Source organism: Lontra canadensis, unplaced genomic scaffold (assembly GCF_010015895.1).
Source record: "Lontra canadensis isolate GAN:19392208 unplaced genomic scaffold, GSC_riverotter_1.0 scaffold1, whole genome shotgun sequence".
Taxonomy (NCBI): domain Eukaryota; kingdom Metazoa; phylum Chordata; class Mammalia; order Carnivora; family Mustelidae; genus Lontra; species Lontra canadensis.
Window position 1 is genome coordinate 104,943,835 of NW_022630995.1, and position 17,587 is coordinate 104,961,421.

The window sequence follows — 17,587 nt, forward strand, 5'->3', positions numbered from 1 at the left end:
GAAAGGGAGGAGATGGGGACTATTCTAACCAAAAAAATTCATGAGTTGCAATATGAGAGAAGTGATTTGAAAGTATGTCACCATATATACCCTGTTAACAAAATGCAATGACTGAAGTAAGGGGAAGCAAAAGCAATGAGAAATACCAGGAGTATTTGTATCATCTCGTTGGAACAATATAACTCTTTCAAAAGTAACAGATAGGGTGCCTGGGTGGCTCAGTGGGTTAAGCTGCTGCCTTTGGCTCAGGTCATGATCTCAGAGTCCTGGGATCAAGTCCCACATTGGGCTCTCTGCTCAGCAGGGAGCCTGCTTCCCTTCCTCTCTCTCTGCCTGCCTCTCTGCCTACTTGTGATCTCTCTCTGTCAAATAAATAAAATCTTTTAAAAGTAACAGATATATAGTTTTAACTGGCTTCAAGCTGTAATAATGGCTCCTTTTTCTCCTTACCCCTTTGTATTAATTCAAAAGTGCTATTTTATTTTACAAACTCCCTGTCAAATTAAAAGGTTACGATAGCTATGCCTTTCTCACACTTCTGATGTTAATAATAATCATAGTATGATAGTGATCAATGACTATAATAATTTGAAAGACAATATATACAACAAAAAAAAATGGTTCATGACAAATAGAGAGACCATCAGTGTTTACCAAGGGAGACAAAATTACATTTAAAAAATCGTAACTATTAACTTGTCCCAGTTTTGGCTTGCCTTTCCTTCCTTCCTTCCTTCCTTCCTTCCTTCCTTCCTTCCTTCCTTCTTTCCTTCCTTCCTTCCTTCTCCCTTTGTTTTGTTTTCTATTTTGACCTAAACCTCAACAAAGATTTCAAGGACAGGCTGGCACCCATTGAGCCTGAGTGTTTAGGTCAGGAGGCCTTGGGACAGACCAGGTCATTCCTTGTGCATCTTGGCACACAGCACTAGAGCAGGTAAATAGACATCAGAATAAAGGTAAGAGTTTGCCCATGTTTCAGCATCCCTTCAGAGGGTTGTAGAGAAAAACTACACATTTTAAAAAATATTTATTTATATTAATAAGTATGTATAATATATTAATGTAATATTTATTTTCTGATAATACTTGTCGGGGGGGGGGCGTTCCTTTAAATGCCCTACAATGATTAAACCCAGAAGTTATGATTGGTCAGTGAATAAGTCTTTCTTTCGGACACTAAAATAAGTCAAGAATCAATTTTGAGAGTCTCTGATAAGTATTCCCAGCACTACCCATGTCACCACATTCCCACCCTGATCAGGACACGGCATGTGTTACTGTCCTCTGTTGGCTTTTCAGGAAACAAGAAGCAGTGTGAAACCTGATAACTGTTGGGCACCCTTTGAACACCCTGCAATTGGGTTGTTTCCATTAAATGTTCAGATTTTGAACATCTGTTTTAAAAGAACCTATTCATGTATTTGAATATGTAATTCACTTTTGATAATTAAACTGAAGCTATGGATTAGTGTTGACTACACTGGTGTTTTACTCTTTATCATATGTCTTCAGCTCTAGAAGAACATGGATTTCAAAGAGTAGCTCTTGAGGAAATAGTGGGCAAGTTTCTTTTCACCTTCATGATAGAAACCAACCTAATTTTAGAAACGGTTAAATGTAAATAACATGCATCTTATAGTGTAAAAGTGATGCAGTACTAATTTCTGTGATAACACTTTCATGCAGTTTTATTGTCATCAATTTAGCCAACTGAATTTCTTGTTAAACTTACCTAACTTTTATTGTTAAAGGCTTTTTGAAAATAAAATTTAATGATACATGTATCAATTCATTTATTTTTTAAATTAGTATCCTCGAAACTACTTCAAATATATTAGTCCCTCATTTAGCATTTTTTATTAAACACAGAACTACATGCCTATCACTGTGCTGGGTTCTCTAGGGGATTAAAAAGATTTAAGAAGAGATCTAGCATTCACTGAGTCCCTGCAAAACAGAAGGTCGCAATGTGGTCTACATCTCGTAGCCTCATAGTGCAACAAGTAAAAATTCAGAAGTAGCCCTCTCCTCTTCCATAGACATATGGTATATCCACAGCCACATATTTGGTTGTCCATTGTCTGTTGACCTACGGCTAGTTAAATGTTATCATAGACACGAGCTAATCCTGTTATAAACATAAATTCTGTGTAGAATCACAAAGCCGGTTATCTGTAATGATCTGAATTTTATAGAAACTATCTTGCAGGACATTCTCTATACAATACAGGTAAGAAATGTTATTGCTAAGCCTCAGAGTAATCACTAAGGTTACAATAAAAAATCTGAACGTGTTTGCTTTTATTTTTTTCCTTTTTAGTGACTGAGATGCTGGTAAATGTCCTCAACATCTGCTCAGATGATGAACTGGGGTCAGAAGAAGATGGATTTGATGGTAAGAGACTTGAGCCTATGTGCTAATGCTGTTTGCCAGGTAATCATGTGGTATCTCCTAGGTAACCCAAAGAGCAAGTCTCTAAGATTAAGCTTATGTTAAATTATAACATAGTACTGAGAATGGAAGGTACTATATTTTCCATTTGCTTTGAAGAAGTACACACACACACACACACACATACATACCATGAAATAATGTTCCCATTACCCTGAAAACAGTGAACTATTTTAATAACCATCTTTCAATAGCTCACATTGCTAAGTGACTTTTTGGCCCCTTAAAAAAAAAAAAAGAAAAATTCAACCCCGTAGCAGACGTTACCATTTACTATGTAACTTTTGAAGAGTGCCTTTAGTGAAGTTGTTCCTGTCAGCTATTCATATTTTGATGTTTATGATAAAAGAAGATATTTACACACTGATATGTTGGTGTTCATGTCAATACCAGTATTTTTTTTCCTACCTGTAATAAGTAACGAATAAGCTATGTCACTTTTGTATTGTTGTTTAAGATACTATTTGGTATTCTGTTACCCTTGAAGAGTACGCGACCTCTGTAAGAGATGAAGACCTATCGGGTGAAAGATGAAAAGAAAAAATTGCTGTGGCTCTTACCACGGCACCCCAAAATCAGTGGAAGCTAACCAAAATGTATTTGGAGGAAGAGAGCGCGAGAGCAAACCGTATTTCCATAAACATGAATAAGGACCTACTCTTTGTAGGGCACTTAGGATACCAAGATGCCGGAGACTTCATCAAGTCGCAGTGTGGATAGAGAAACTGATGCATAAACAGAAAATATCAATGGAATAAGACATTATAAATTGAAGAGTGAATGTGGCAGCAGAAATTAGATATTGCGGAAATTTAAACTGATAACATGTTTCCTTTTTTTTTTTTTTAAGATTTTATTTATTTATTTGACAGAGAGAGAGAGACAGTGAGAGGGAATACAAGCAGGGGGGTGGGGGAGAGGGAGAAGCAAGCTTCAGGCAGAGCAGGGAGCCTGCCCTGAGCCGAAGGCAGACGCTTTACAGCTGAGCCACCCAGGTGCCCCAACATGTTTCCCTTTTAAAACTGCACTTAAGTCAAATGAAAACTGAATGTGGTCCTTTCTGAAAGTTAGAATCTAAACAGCATGATGTAATGCTTACTTGGATTTAATGCAGGTCACATCTACAAGTGCAAGATACTAATGCTTCAGGCAAAAGTAAAATAAAAGTACTCCTGTGCTCCTATGAATTGAGTCTATGTACTTAGGTAAACGTGGAGTGCCAAGTTGTGCCTATCTTTTCCCCGTTTTTCTCCTTTCTATAACTTCTCCCAGCTTCACTACTTATTTGTCTCCATATCCTATTCTTTAGTCATAGATCACGTTGCAAGTGTACGTATATTATAAGGAAAGAGAGAAAATAATATATATAATACATGTAGATATACATGAATATTTACTAGGTTAGAATTAGCTAACAAGTAGTTGTAAGAACTTACTTCAGTAACTATATTCATATATTTTGAAATATCCAAGAGTTCAATGGATATTTTATGCTTGATCCAGGTTCTAGATGTTTCATATGCTCTAGCCACAGTCCGCTACTGATAACTCTTCCAGGGACAGTGATATCATTCAAGAGATAATATTTTTATCATGATAGGTTTTTCTTCTAAAGGAAGAATACCACCCTGGCAGAATGTAAATCTTAAAAGTCACCATACACTTTTCAATAGATGTCTTTCCCTATGGTCCTTTTATTCCTCAAAAGAAAGATTAATTAGCATTAATACGGTCATGTGCCTCTGTTAACAGACCTCTATTGCAGTCAGGTTCATTGGCCAATATTTATAATACAGACAATATAATAAACATGTAACATAAAGAATAAATAGTACGGCACAGTAGACCTGTAATAAGATGTTTATAATAAGTAGACTGTAATTATACATTAATCCATTCACTCAGCAAATATCTATTAAGCACCTAGTGTGTGCTAGGCACTGCAGCTAAAATGCCTATACATTTCAACAGTACAGGTGTTTCCTGCCATCAAACATTACCAAGACTAACTCAGTGCTTAGGTCAGCAATAGTTCTCTTTGGCCACCCTCTTGGTCACTTACATGAAAGGGTATATTTTGTGACTTCCTCTGCTTTAGAATAATTACTTTCAGTCATCATCCAGTTACTCATCAGCAATTGCTTTTAAGCCTGTTAATTCCAATTATGGAATGCATGTCTTTCAAGAGATTTGGAAATTTTTTTGTTTGTTTCTAAGCGGACCACTGAAATTTCACTCTACTGTGCTTAAATCTTTAGTCAGTCCTGCAGAGAAAGAGCTATGACCACTAACTGATCTTTAAGCTCACATCTTATAATTAGGCCCTCTAAGGCAAACAAAAAGAAAATAGAAATAAAAATTTTAATTAAAAGTATGTTGAACTTAGGACATTATGCATATTGAAGTAAATACTCAGAAATGTTCTTTAGTGTCTTGTGTAACATGATGCAAAAACTATGAATTTCTTCAAAGGTACTCAAAGTACGAGTTGGAAGCCTTTGCAGAACTCTTTGACTCTCTGAGATTATAGTTTATTGAGAACGTATATTGAAGTTTCTTCTTTTGGAGTGAGGGGTGCAATATTATTTTTGACCTTAGGAGAAAGTGTCCCATTCCTCCTAGTCCCTCCCACATGCAGCCTGCAGTCTGTCTCTCTCTAGGGTCCGGCCCTCTGCTCTGCCTACCAGGCTCCCAGGCTTATTGGCTACAGAGGTGGAAAGCAAGAATCAGAAGACCGCAAAGCACTTAACTGAGCCTCTTCCTTAAAGGGCTGCTAATTCTAAGGGTGCGGTTGGAGAGATGTAGAATTTCTTCATGAGTTATTTATCAAGTTCTTCTTAATATTTTGTTCCACATTCAATGTTAACTGCAAAGTCAAAGGTAGTAATGATAACCTCTACAATCCATGACTATCTTTTTGTCTTATCAGGTTGACTTCTTAATGTCTATAAAGTCTATAGCAAATAGGGATTCTTTTCATTTCCTAGAGGAATGGAAGTTATGGGATGAGTTTTGGTTTTCCTTCACATTCCATCAGCTCCCCTTTACCATTTAACAATGGCGATGACAGCATCTGACACTATGTGTCAGGCATTATTCCAAGTCCTTTATATATTTTCACTCCTTACTAATTTTACCCTTCTGACCAACAAAAATTAATAATTATTAACGGTCATTATTTTTAACTACATTTACTAAGTGGTTTATATTATCTCCTCCTCAAAACAACCTGTTGATATAGATGCTATGATTATCCCTCTTTTACATTTGAAGTGATTGAGACTGGATGAGGTGAAGGTAAAGTGTAGGGTCACACAGCTAGTGAAGTAGTAGAGCCTGGATTCAAAGTAATGTCTGCCTTGTTCTCAGACTCTTGAACTTTCTACAAACTGTGATTACAATGCTTGAAATCTTTTTCTTTGAAACAGTGTGATGCCTTTTTGTTGTTGTGAAGAAACAACAGTTAAACATAATATAGTTTGTTCTGTTTAAATATACTATAAAATAAGAAAGTAGTTTTTTTTGCACTAGCTAGCCATGAAAGTCAAATAAATGGCAAATAAAACAGTTTCATTCTATACCTTTAATTTTAGTTTACTCCAAGAAGTTATGTGATTCATTGTATTAAGGATTTTGTTGTAGCTGAGCAGACGATTAACTCCTGGCTCCTCTAGTCTTTACTAAGTAGAAATCACGCCATGAATTTCTCCTCCTTCACGTCTGCCTTACAAATAAAGGAATTTGATAGCCTATCTAGAACAAGGTTGCTATTTTAAATTGGTCTGTGGTTCTTTTATGTTGAAAATAAAAACTTGTATTATCTTGTAAAGTTTTGAAACTGTTTAATAACAATGCATGTCGTTTGAGGATCTAATTTATATATATTGGGGTCTTTGTTTCCTGTTTCTACTGCTGATTTTGGATGATAAAATTATAGTCTGGTTTCAATTTGGGGTTGTTATTCACCAGACTATTTTAGAGAAAGAAGAAATCCAAATAGATGTATTTCATTTGGGTAGTTAATTCTCATTAATGAGGAAGACTCATTTCAGACCAAAGATTAGAAAGTTATCCCAAAATTGGGATGGGGGGGAGCTGACAGAAGTCAAGCAAACTGCATCATTTCAAAGGTTTCTTTATTGTTCATTATTACAACAAGAACATCTGGAATAGTGATAAGCATTAGGAACCTAATAACAGTTTCATGAGTTAGAAATATTTATTTATTTGGAACTTTCTCTTAAGTCCTAAAATCGTAGACTCTGAGATCACATATATGTGTTTGTGTGTGTGTGTGTGTGTGTGTGTGTGTGTGTGTACACACATATATACACACATTCAGAAGTTATGTTTGAGACTACGTTATGTGGCAAGTCTGGCTACCACAGAATTGTGAAGGTGAAACTGAAATCCTGTAGAATAAGAAAGGAAAGAAAAGAATAATAAAATGAAGACATTTCAAGCCAAATATAGTTTCAGGCTGCACTGGAAAGACTTAATATTAAATTAGAATTTATTCCTCTGCTTTCATCTAAAGAGCAAACCACATGGTGGAACTCTTATCCTTTATCCACATTTTTGCCTTATCCTAATATTAACCACAGACCAGTCACTGAATATGGGATAAGAGCAGTTTTTTGCAAGCCTCTATGAAACCATCTAAATTTATACAAGAAAATTATCTCCCATCATCTGCTTTGAATTATTAGGTAATTCTTGATATGAAATATCATAGGTTCCAGAGTGTCTCCCCACTTCTTTTTGTCTAACTTAAAAAAGCCATTTCCAACATTTTGAAGGGTGAATTGGGAATTAGTGGCACTAACATGGCATTTGATTGGTCCCTGAAGAATACCTCTATAAAGGTTTGTTATATTATTTTCTATCAAAACTGTATTTAGTTGCCATGATGAACGTATGAGACAAAATTTCATCTTAAAAACTCCCTTCTTCTGCCTTTGGCATCTGGCAGCAACACATATACCAAGAGCCATTAACCTAGAGTTTCTCTTGTGGCTGCAATTATTGTCATTTCTGTGCATATCATCATATCCTTCTATATTTCAGGTTCCTGATTTGAAAAAAAAAATGTATATCCTATAATAATTGACAGTTTGGGGTAAGGGGAATATTAAGTTTTAATATAAAAAATAGAAACATTTAGGTGTGTCTGGATGGCTTAAACAGTCAATCGTCTAACTTTAGCTGGGGTCATGATCTCAGGGTCCTGGGATCGAGCCCCACATCTGGCTCCCTGCTCAGCAGGGAGTCTGCTTCTCCCTCTTTCTGTGCTTCCTCCCCCTGATCCTGCTGTCTCTGTCTCTGTCTCTCTCTCTCTCAAATAAAGAAATAAAAATCTTAAAAAAAATTCTAAAGACCCCAAAATTTACCTAGAAGCATTAAAAAAATAGAAACATTTAAAGATTTATTTATTTGAGAGCAGGGGGAAGGGCAGAAGGAAAGGGAGAGAGAGAATCTTCAAGTAGACTCCCAGCTGAGTGTGGAGTCTGACATGGACCTTGATCCCAGGACCCTGAGTTCATGACCGGAGCTGAAATCAAGAGTCAGCCACTTATCCAGCTTGCACCACCCAGGAGGCCCCCAAATAGAAACATTGAGATATAATAAATAAATAAATAAATAAATAAATAAATAAATAGCTTCAAGGAACACAGGGTGATATGATTCTTGTTCTGTCAACATTGACACATAACCTGAAGTTGGTAAGCTTGGAAAAATGTTTGCAAAATGAACAAAGGAAGAGTAGGAATATAAATTAGGAACTTGATAATGTATCTGAAAGTTGAGGTGACCAAATCCAAACAATGATAGTGTTAAGAATAAAACAAAGTGAGCTATTCCAAAGAGCTATCCAAGGACTTAGAGCTATAAATCAATGGGGTAAAGGAAAGAAAAGTTGATTTGGGTGGTTCAGGCCTAGGGGTCTAGGAGGATGAGAACATTTATGGAAAAACACACAAGTTTCAGGAGAAATGAGTTTGAGTAAAAGGGACACACATAGCTCTGGAAATGTCTAAGCGAGGTTTGGAAGTGGAGTCCTGGAAATTGGGAACAAAATCTGGGCTGGTGATAGAGACTTGGAATGAAACGTCACAATCGACTCTATTGGCCTCTAAAGTTGCTGACATAAAAGGGTAATATCAGAAAATTGCAGACTAATCCTTAAAATTAACCCTTGTTGAAGCTGGGGGAAAAAGACAAAGGAGAGAAGGAGAAAGAAGGAGCGATCAAGTAGAAAGGACCAGGATTGTATACCGTTTAAGGCAGCAGCTGTTAAAAATATTTACACCAAGTCCAGAAAAATTACTGTGAGATGTAAGTCTGGCCAAAAAATGAAATATTAGGACATCACTATGCTTGTCAGATATCAGATTATTGAAAAGAGATGTTTATGGTAGCTGTGGTATTTATACTAGCTAAAAAAGAACATAGAAATCATTGGCAAAGGGCCAAAAAATAAAATTCAGAGTACCTCAATTTTCATATCATATTTTTATTTTATTTTATATATTTTTAGTTCTCTGTAAAAATACTCCTTCATGGAATATCTTTTTCTGTATATGCAGGCAAACACATGGTTTCTGCCTTCGTTGAGCTGAGAGGCTTGGGCAGCAAGAAATGGATTTTAAGTATTTTGTCTTACAGAGGCTTGAAAGGGTTGAGGGAGGGAGCATGAATTGTGACAAAATATTTGACAACTCAAGGAGAAACTAGAGGAGTCTTTCTTGTCTTTTACTTCTGACAAGGAAAAGAAAAACACCTTATGTATATTACTCCATTTGGATGTACAGCCATATGAGAGATCCATGTAAGTTTTCCAGGAAATGATATGAAAAGATGGGTTTTAGTTGACTGTTGACCAGTGTTAAGTTCTCTTATCTTTTTTATAATATTTGAGTCTGAGTGAGGTAATTGGAGAAAGGAAACACATACATAGAAAGAAAAAATACTCAGTATTTTATAAAAGGTTTTGTTATTTTTTCCTCAGGATTTTGTGAATTACCATCGAGTTTAGTGTTGTTTTTTTTTCAATTACTTAATATTTTGGTCTATAATGTAGAGTGTAAGCCATTTTTGTCACAATAAATGTATCCTTTGTACTCTCTACCATTTATAGTAAGGTAACTACTTTTGTTTTGTTATCATGGTTATACCATAAAAAGGAAGCAAATAGTTTATATCCAATATATCATTAAAGTTGAAACATGTATAAAAAATACACAGGGATTTCCTACATAGTAGGCTAGAAATTCCTATCGTATTTACGGCTATTGGTGTTTTGGGGCCTTGACTATCATACAAGGTGCCTGGGTAGCCATCATATTGTAATCAGTATTGTCAAGTCTAGCTTATCGTATTTAGTTGCAACAAATAAAGTCCTTTTAAGTTACTAATTAAAATGATACAACGACACAGACATTGAAAGTACTGCTTTCCCTTCATATTGTACTACCATGATTTTGCACAAATGTGTTTCTTTATTACCTAGCTGGATTTTCACATTACATAGAAGCCAGACTTTGCAGAACAAAGTAAACATGAAAAAAACAGCCATATCATTGTTGGTATTTGGTTGGATCATGTCCGCCATCGCCAGAATATTATGCTCACAGTAAGAATACTCTCGAATTTTATGTTGCATTTTCAGAGACACATGTATTTTACACATGTACAGTATTTATACCCAGGTTTAAAAATCATTAATTTTGTAGTATTTGAGCCTTCCTCCAACTAGTGGTGACATTGGCCAACTTAAACTAAACATTAGCTATTGCGTATCTAAGCATACATTTCAACTGAATGTATTTGAGAAAGAAATTTGAGAAATTTGAGAAAGAAACCTGAATACATTCTTTATTTAAAAGGAATTGAAGTAGAGAGCTCTTTTTCCTCAATGAAGACAAAGATTTTGTGTATATGTCTATACTTTAGAAAAACATCACTTCTCACAAACAAGGTTAAGGTAATTTGCATGTGAGTGAGGCATTCTTCACAAAAGGGACTACAGTGGTAATGGAAGCTTGCTGGAAAGTGATACCATAAGGAAAGATAATTCGTCTTGTATTTTTGGCAGAGCTTTCATGATTCTCTTTGTACTAAGCCATTTTATGGGTCCAAGTTGTCTACCTGAAGTACTTATATGAGACTAATTATTAGTTAATTAACAACTGCAGACAGAGTTGTTGTGAGTCCAACATTTGTAAAACATTCTTTTGATAATAATCATTTGATCTTTGATAATGAGTCTAAGGACTCTATGAAAAAGTGAAATAAGTGCTCAGAAAATCTAGATTTTAAAAATATTTTTCTATGAGTGTAGTCTGTTTTTGCTCTTCCTCTTTACTTATAAAAGTTTTACTATACTTTTACTATAAAACTTTTCTTCCACTTTTTCTCAGCACAGAAATAGAAATCTTGATTATATTTTGTCAGTCCACCTTTTGCAAGTGTTTGTTTTCCCTTCCCTCCTTCCTTCCTTCTCTCTTTCTTTCTTTTTTTTTTTTTTCTTTTTTCGTGAAAAGTGAAACCAGCAGCATCCTGGCTGCCAGCATTTTCCCCTAGTAAATGTGCCATTATCTGGGGCCCAGCCTTTAGCCTGGTTGGCACAAAATAAAACTGAGGTCCCAACTTGGGGAGCTTGATATTAACAAAGATCACACAATCAATCTTTTAATCTACAGTGAGAAGTGTGAGTGTTAGAGGAATTGTAATGTCCACCTCTCCACAAGCATTTCCTCTTCTTAATAATGATTGCAAACATTATTGAGTACTTCTCATGGACCAAAGCTCTGTGCTAAGTGCTCTAGCAGGTATCACGGTATCGGGCACACGTTTGTTAAATGTTGAATGAACACATTACTTATTTAATTCTCCAACCCACCTACGAAGTGGATCAGTCAACCTGCTACTGTAGTGGATTTTGGCTCTGGGTCAGCACTTTTCAGCTGTTGACTTTAGACAAACAAATTATCATCTCTATTCCCTAGAATCATGCTAAGGACGGTGGAGACTAATAGTACTTCCTCTAGTGGTTGTTGTAAGGTTATGTGAAATAATGCAAATAAAGCACTTTGAACCTTCTTGACTTTACACAACCTCAACTAGAAACCTAGTCACCTGTCCAGGACAGCACAACTAGTGAATGGAATTGCTGAAGCTCCAACCTAGGTCTTTTATTCCCAGCCAAAATTCTTCACCATGGTTCCCTTCTACCTCCCACTTGCCAGTACCTTCAGGTCTTCAGAGAAGTGAACGAGCCTGCTATTCATGATCCGAAGCCTTGCACTAGGGCCAGAACCCTTGAAGCCTTTGCTCCCTGGACAGAACTTCCCTAGACATTTTAGGTGTTTGCCTCAGCTTCTCTTCTGTACTCTGCCTCTGTGGCCCACCAGCACATTTTTGATTGGCGTATCCCCTTCCTCTGATAAGATAATAATATCTGTAGGTGTTGTTTAAGTCTCACTTAAGTCTCCTGTACATGCCTGTGTGCTGATCATAGGCCACAACCTAATGCTCATTTCTTTATTCTCATTCTTGGGCAAAACATCACTGCATCCCCCATGTGCTGGCAAAATACCCACCTAGGTCTTGAAGAGCACCAGAAGACCTTTGAGTGGCTTTGTTTCAGATAAGCTCAATACAGGCCCATGCCTCCGGGTGGGGGGGGGGCGGTCTCCAGGGTCAGACCAATGAGTTGCCTTACTTCTCTCGGCCTGTTTTTTTATTGTGCTGTCAGATGGTGCTCAGTTCATTTTCTATCTAGCATATGACACGTAGGACCATGAAACATATTTTACTCTGTCCATTTCCCCCCTTAATTTGTATCATTTCAGAGATAAATTTAGTTTGGATAGTTTAAATGTAGTTCTAACATTTGATGAATGCATAAATCCATAAGGGTCCAGAATTCAGTTCTAGTGCATGCATCCTTTTGGCATTTAGCATACATGCATAATGAGGTCCTTAATAAATACCTTTTTGAACCATTACATCCTCACCTATACACAGAACGATCCTGGATAGCTTGGACATCCAGGCATTATGATTGTTTCTCCCATAGCCAAGAAGTCTAAATTATTCACTTGGCATTTATTATTTCATTTCGTTTTGCTTTGATTTTCACTTATCAGTTTACAAATTTGATGTGTTTCTGTCATGATAAAGAGGCCAGTCTGACCTGGCATGTGAAATCCCATTAGTTTCTACTTTGATAAGTATAAAGCAACTCAAATGTTCTTTGTAAGGCATAGTTTGACTATGTGATGGTTTCTCGAAAAATCAATGGAAGTTCTCCAATGTACTTTGAGATCTTTTAATTTTTACCCAAGTTAGATTTATGTATATAGCCAATTTCTGCGATTCTTCTGAGGAGTCCCTGAACAGATGGGACAAAATGTCTCAGAGAACAAAAGTCCGTGGAATCAAATTAAAACTTGTAAACAGAAGTAACTTTTAATTATGCAGGATAACCAAATAATGACAGTTACTTGACATTTGGGAGTAGTCTGTACATTTTTAAGATTTCCTATCCAAATAATTCATTTATGTTTTATGACAAGAAAAGCGGGGGAAAAAAACAGTCTAGGCTGTACTGGCCTTTCTTGGAATCCATTACACAAGAGAGGCTTTTTATTTTAAAAATATATATATTTTAAAGGATCTTCTGTTCCTTTCAAAATAGGATATGAGACAGAATCATCTTATGCCAAATATCACACTATTGCAGGGCCTCTTATGTGCTGAAATTTTAGTTGAACTAAAAAACATATGGGAAAAAATTGAGACTAAGTGGTTTGGAGTAAATATGGAGTGAATAGCCATTATATTCCAATTTTATCACCTATGTATATGTCATATGGTAGAATGAGAAACAAAACCAAAAAAGTATTCCAAACATTTTAGGTTATGATCTTCAAAAAGATTAAGTTTTACAGGATTTATTGAAATCTGTGGTCCAGAGGCTGTTTTCCTACCTCACAGAGTAACCTACGTAAGCAGAGGGAGAGCTATTTGGTGAGGGCCAGCACCTAACAATCTCTTTGGACTAGATTTAACTGGAACTTTTGTCAAGTGCTTGAGCAGTACAGATCTCCAAGTATGGCTAGTCAAGGAGCTCTTCTGGAGCTATCAACCCTAGAAACAGTGATCGCTTTCTTGATAGAGCAGCAGTCTTCATGTTAGAACATTTGTACTACTGGGGTTACCCACGGACGTCTCAAAGGGAGTTTCAAGGGAATCCGTTTTCTCATCCTCACCTTACAGATGTCCTCCTTCTGAAAACTGTCCTGAGTTGGAGAGTGCAGGCCTCATAGCTTCTCCTTTTCCACCTCTTCTTTCTCAACTGTACTTCTCCCACTTTAACAGAAAGGCATAGGTCTCCGGAGACATCATCATTGTGAACCTTGCCTTGACATGTTTAGTACTGGGTACCAACAGAGAGATGCTGAAGACTCAGTGTCTAGGAAGTCTCTTTAAGCAAGGTGACATAAACCACCCCCCCATCTTTGCCACTAAGGGATGCATTCCAATAAAACTTTATTTCTATGCTTTTAACATATTTTTAAGTATTTATCATAGATTTGTGCTATCTAGCTCATTTATGTACTACTAATAATTGTGATCTTGATTACAAAGGAATTTTTGAACACTTAGGGCTTCATTGTGTCAGGAAATTTTTTAAAAATACATTTAACTCAGGGGCACCTGGGTGGCTCAGTCAATTAAGCATTTGCCTTCAGCTCAGGTCATGATCTTGGGGTCCTGGAATTGAGTCCCATGTTGGGCTCCTTGCTCGGCAGGGAGCCTGCTTCTCCCTCTGCCTGCCTCTCCCCACTGCTTGTGTGCTCTCTCTCTTAAAAATAAATAAATAAAGTCTTTTTTAAAAATAAAATTAAAAAATACAGTTAACTTAGATTTTGAAACATATTTTTGATAATAAAGTACAGTGTAGTCATAAAACTATTTTAAAATATAAATATATAATTCACTAGAGTAAAATCAGTGAAATGGAAGTGGAAATACAATTTCAAAGAGAAATAGGACTCCTGTAAGATTTCTAAGTGTCAATGAGTATCTTGTTCACGGACTTTTTTTTCTTTAAATGGGTGATGGTGGGATGAAATTGTTGTGACATTTATATGCCATTAGTAAAAAAAAAAAAATGTAATACAGTCATTTTAAAAATGGCAATATCTATTCTTTACAACTATTTAAATTTTGCAGTGGAAATAGTATACTTTGGAAGAGAGTCTTTAGTAGATGCATGAGTAAAAAATGTAAAAGCTACAGTTTTAAAGTCAGTCTGTCAGAGTGAACACAGTTACTCAGTGTTGATGGTGCTATCCCTAAATCCAAGGATTCAAATGCCTGACAGCATGGGCAGATGTTGTAAAGCATTTGACAAACTCATAGCCAAGGGCGAAACCAGGTTGATGTCTACGTAACTTATAAATAGCATCACTTTGTTGACATAGAGAAGCTCAAGATTTATTACTAAAGTAGGCCAGGGAAACAAAAGACAAAGAGTAAAGTTTAGGGATTATGGCACATGATTTGGATTCGTAGCCTTATGGGGACATGTGTTCTCCTAAATAAGTACTTATGGTGTCATCATTATCATCTGTAAAAAGTGCAGTTATGCAAGGTTTTTAAGGGGCATCTGAAGACTCTTCTTTGTATGATATCTTGTATTTCAAGGTGCTAATTTTGGATGGAAACCTAACTAATTTTTGTCTTTAGTATAACACAACAAAAGATATTTTTTATCTCAACATCTTATGCTTAGTTCCATCAATAGCCTTTATTCAAATTCAATAATTGCTCTTTTTGATGAAAAATACAATCTGGGGGTACATCTAAACTCTGCTTAATAATAATGAACTACGATAAAATTTTACTTTCAAAGAGAATAAGTTTCCTACAGAGATCAATTTTGTTAACAAATTTGGAAAAGTGGTAAGTTTTCTCTATTAGTTTCTTAGATTCTAATTAAAAAGGTAGAGATTGGACGCTTACCAGCTAATATAGTTCTTAAAATATCTTTCCTTTGGAAAAAAAAAAGTGCAAAATATTAGTGTATATGCGTACTTTTGTATAGAATATATTTTATTTAATAATATATGCTATGAATATACTTGTATTAAAAGGCCTTTAAAGAAAGAAGCCTAAATAATAGCAAAAATTGAGGCCACTTAAAATAATGAGGTTGAGAATTTCTGCTACCATTCACATTAAAGAGTAAACACCTCACTTTTCTCTGCTTTTTTGGAAAAGGAGATTTTTCATATTCTAATAATCTGAAAATGTTCCTATTTTACAAGACATCTGAGTATAAAAGTTTTAAGTAGCTCATCATCTTCATTTCTTAAAATTACCAAAAGGCATTGAAAGCAATTAGAATCCATTGAATTGGACATATAAAACAAAACCTTACCGGGTCAATGTTCTCTGGGAGCTGAGGACGGATGGGGTGTAGGTAGCCACACTGAGAACTTTCCTTTACTGCTTCCTTTTTGGCCAGCTCATGCATCCTCCTTATAACACAAAGGGCGGGATGGAGACACCTCTCTTCTCAAAAGCTTTTCTCCTTTCCCTCAAAACCAAGTTTCTTGCAAATACAGTTTTGCTTTTTTGATATTTTATTATTAAAATATTTTAAATATACAAGAATGTTGAAACAATCGAATGGTCAATATCCATGTACTCATCACTTATAGTCTACAATTAACATTTGATTATATTTACTTTGTCACGTATCTACCTCTCTACTATCCATCGGTTCTATCCATCCATCTATCCATCAGTCCATCTCTTTCTTTCTTTGGTAGATACATGACAGGGTATGTTCTGTTAATCTCTACTATGCTAGTACGTAAGTATGCTCGTACGAGTATGCTAGTAAGTAAATTTCTTGCCTGAGTGTACTTACATGCTCACGCTTTTACAGGTTGGTCCAGGCAGCTCCTGCTTCTCTCACCTGTCCTCACCCGGCATATCTCCATCCACATAAGACTTCTCACCCACCACTGAATATAACATGGATTGTTGTGGCGTCCAAAAGTTTGCAAATTTTTTTCCTTCTACAGAGAATACTCATTCTCCTTGTTCTTTTGCTCTTACTTATCCTTCAAGATCCTTTAACTACTATGATTTCAGTGAAGTTTTTTTCTCATGCCTCAAGGCAATTAGTACCTGCTATCAGTGTCATGCTGGTATGCCTTTAACAACTCATCCTCCAGGGGAAAATGTCCCTAGTCTGTGGCATTTGCAGATTTCCATAGTATATATTCTCTTCCCTGCTACTGATGTCAGGCTGCCAACATGAAGCTGAGAAGAGATATGCCCAGGGTCACCTGGTGGCTCAGTCAGTTAAGTGTCTGACTCTTGATTTCAGCTCTGATCATGATCTCAGTGTCCTGGGGTGGAGCCCGTATTGGGCTCCATGCTCAGAGGGAGGGCTGTTTGAGATTCTCTCTCTGCCTCTCCCTTTAGACCTCCCCTGGCTCGTGCTGTCTCTCTCTCTTAAATAAATAAAATCTTAAAAACAGAAAGAGAGAGATGCGCTCAGTCTACTCTCACTCTCACTAGTGGACTCGAGCCATCTTGGGCACACCACTGCTACTATCACTCTATTTGTCCCACTCTCTTGTTGTCATTCCCGTGATTTCCTCCAGTGGAGATCTCGCATCCTTCATATTTCTGTTGCTGGCATTTAGCACGTGGCAGGTGATACAGGGTAAGATTCACAGCACACTTAATGAAGAATGATTTGGGTGGTATCATATTCTATCTAGCACTTCCCACATAGTTTAATTCAGTTAACACGGAGGGGTTTGCTGCAGTACCTCAGCAGGTTGGAGCTGTGAGCTGGATGACAGAGCACGTGTGATGTGTGGCAGAAAGCCCATGTGCTGAGAATCTCTCCTCCCCCTAGCAGTTGGCTCCTCCCTGCAGTGAGGCTGCTGCACTATCCCTGTCCCCTTAGAGGCTGAAATCCGCCCTGCAGGGATGCCGCACTCACTCAGCAAGCCATTTGGCATGGATGCCTTTCAAAGTCATGAGAAGTCAGCGAGGGGCTAAGTTAAGGTCAGAAAGGACACATGTTAAAAGCAGATC

At 36.6% G+C, this 17,587-nt stretch overlaps 1 protein-coding gene across 6 annotated transcripts in view; it reads left to right on the plus strand.

Annotated features, from left to right (window-relative positions):
• The window catches only part of PPP3CA (protein phosphatase 3 catalytic subunit alpha), a 317,790-nt gene that overhangs the window by 280,443 nt on the left and 19,760 nt on the right, over nt 1-17,587 (plus strand). For all 6 annotated transcript variants that reach the window (XM_032860901.1, XM_032860903.1, XM_032860906.1 and 3 more), the window contains one exon: nt 2,321-2,395. In XM_032860901.1, coding sequence (XP_032716792.1) covers nt 2,321-2,395 — 75 coding nt within the window. The remainder of the gene's footprint in view (nt 1-2,320; nt 2,396-17,587) is intronic.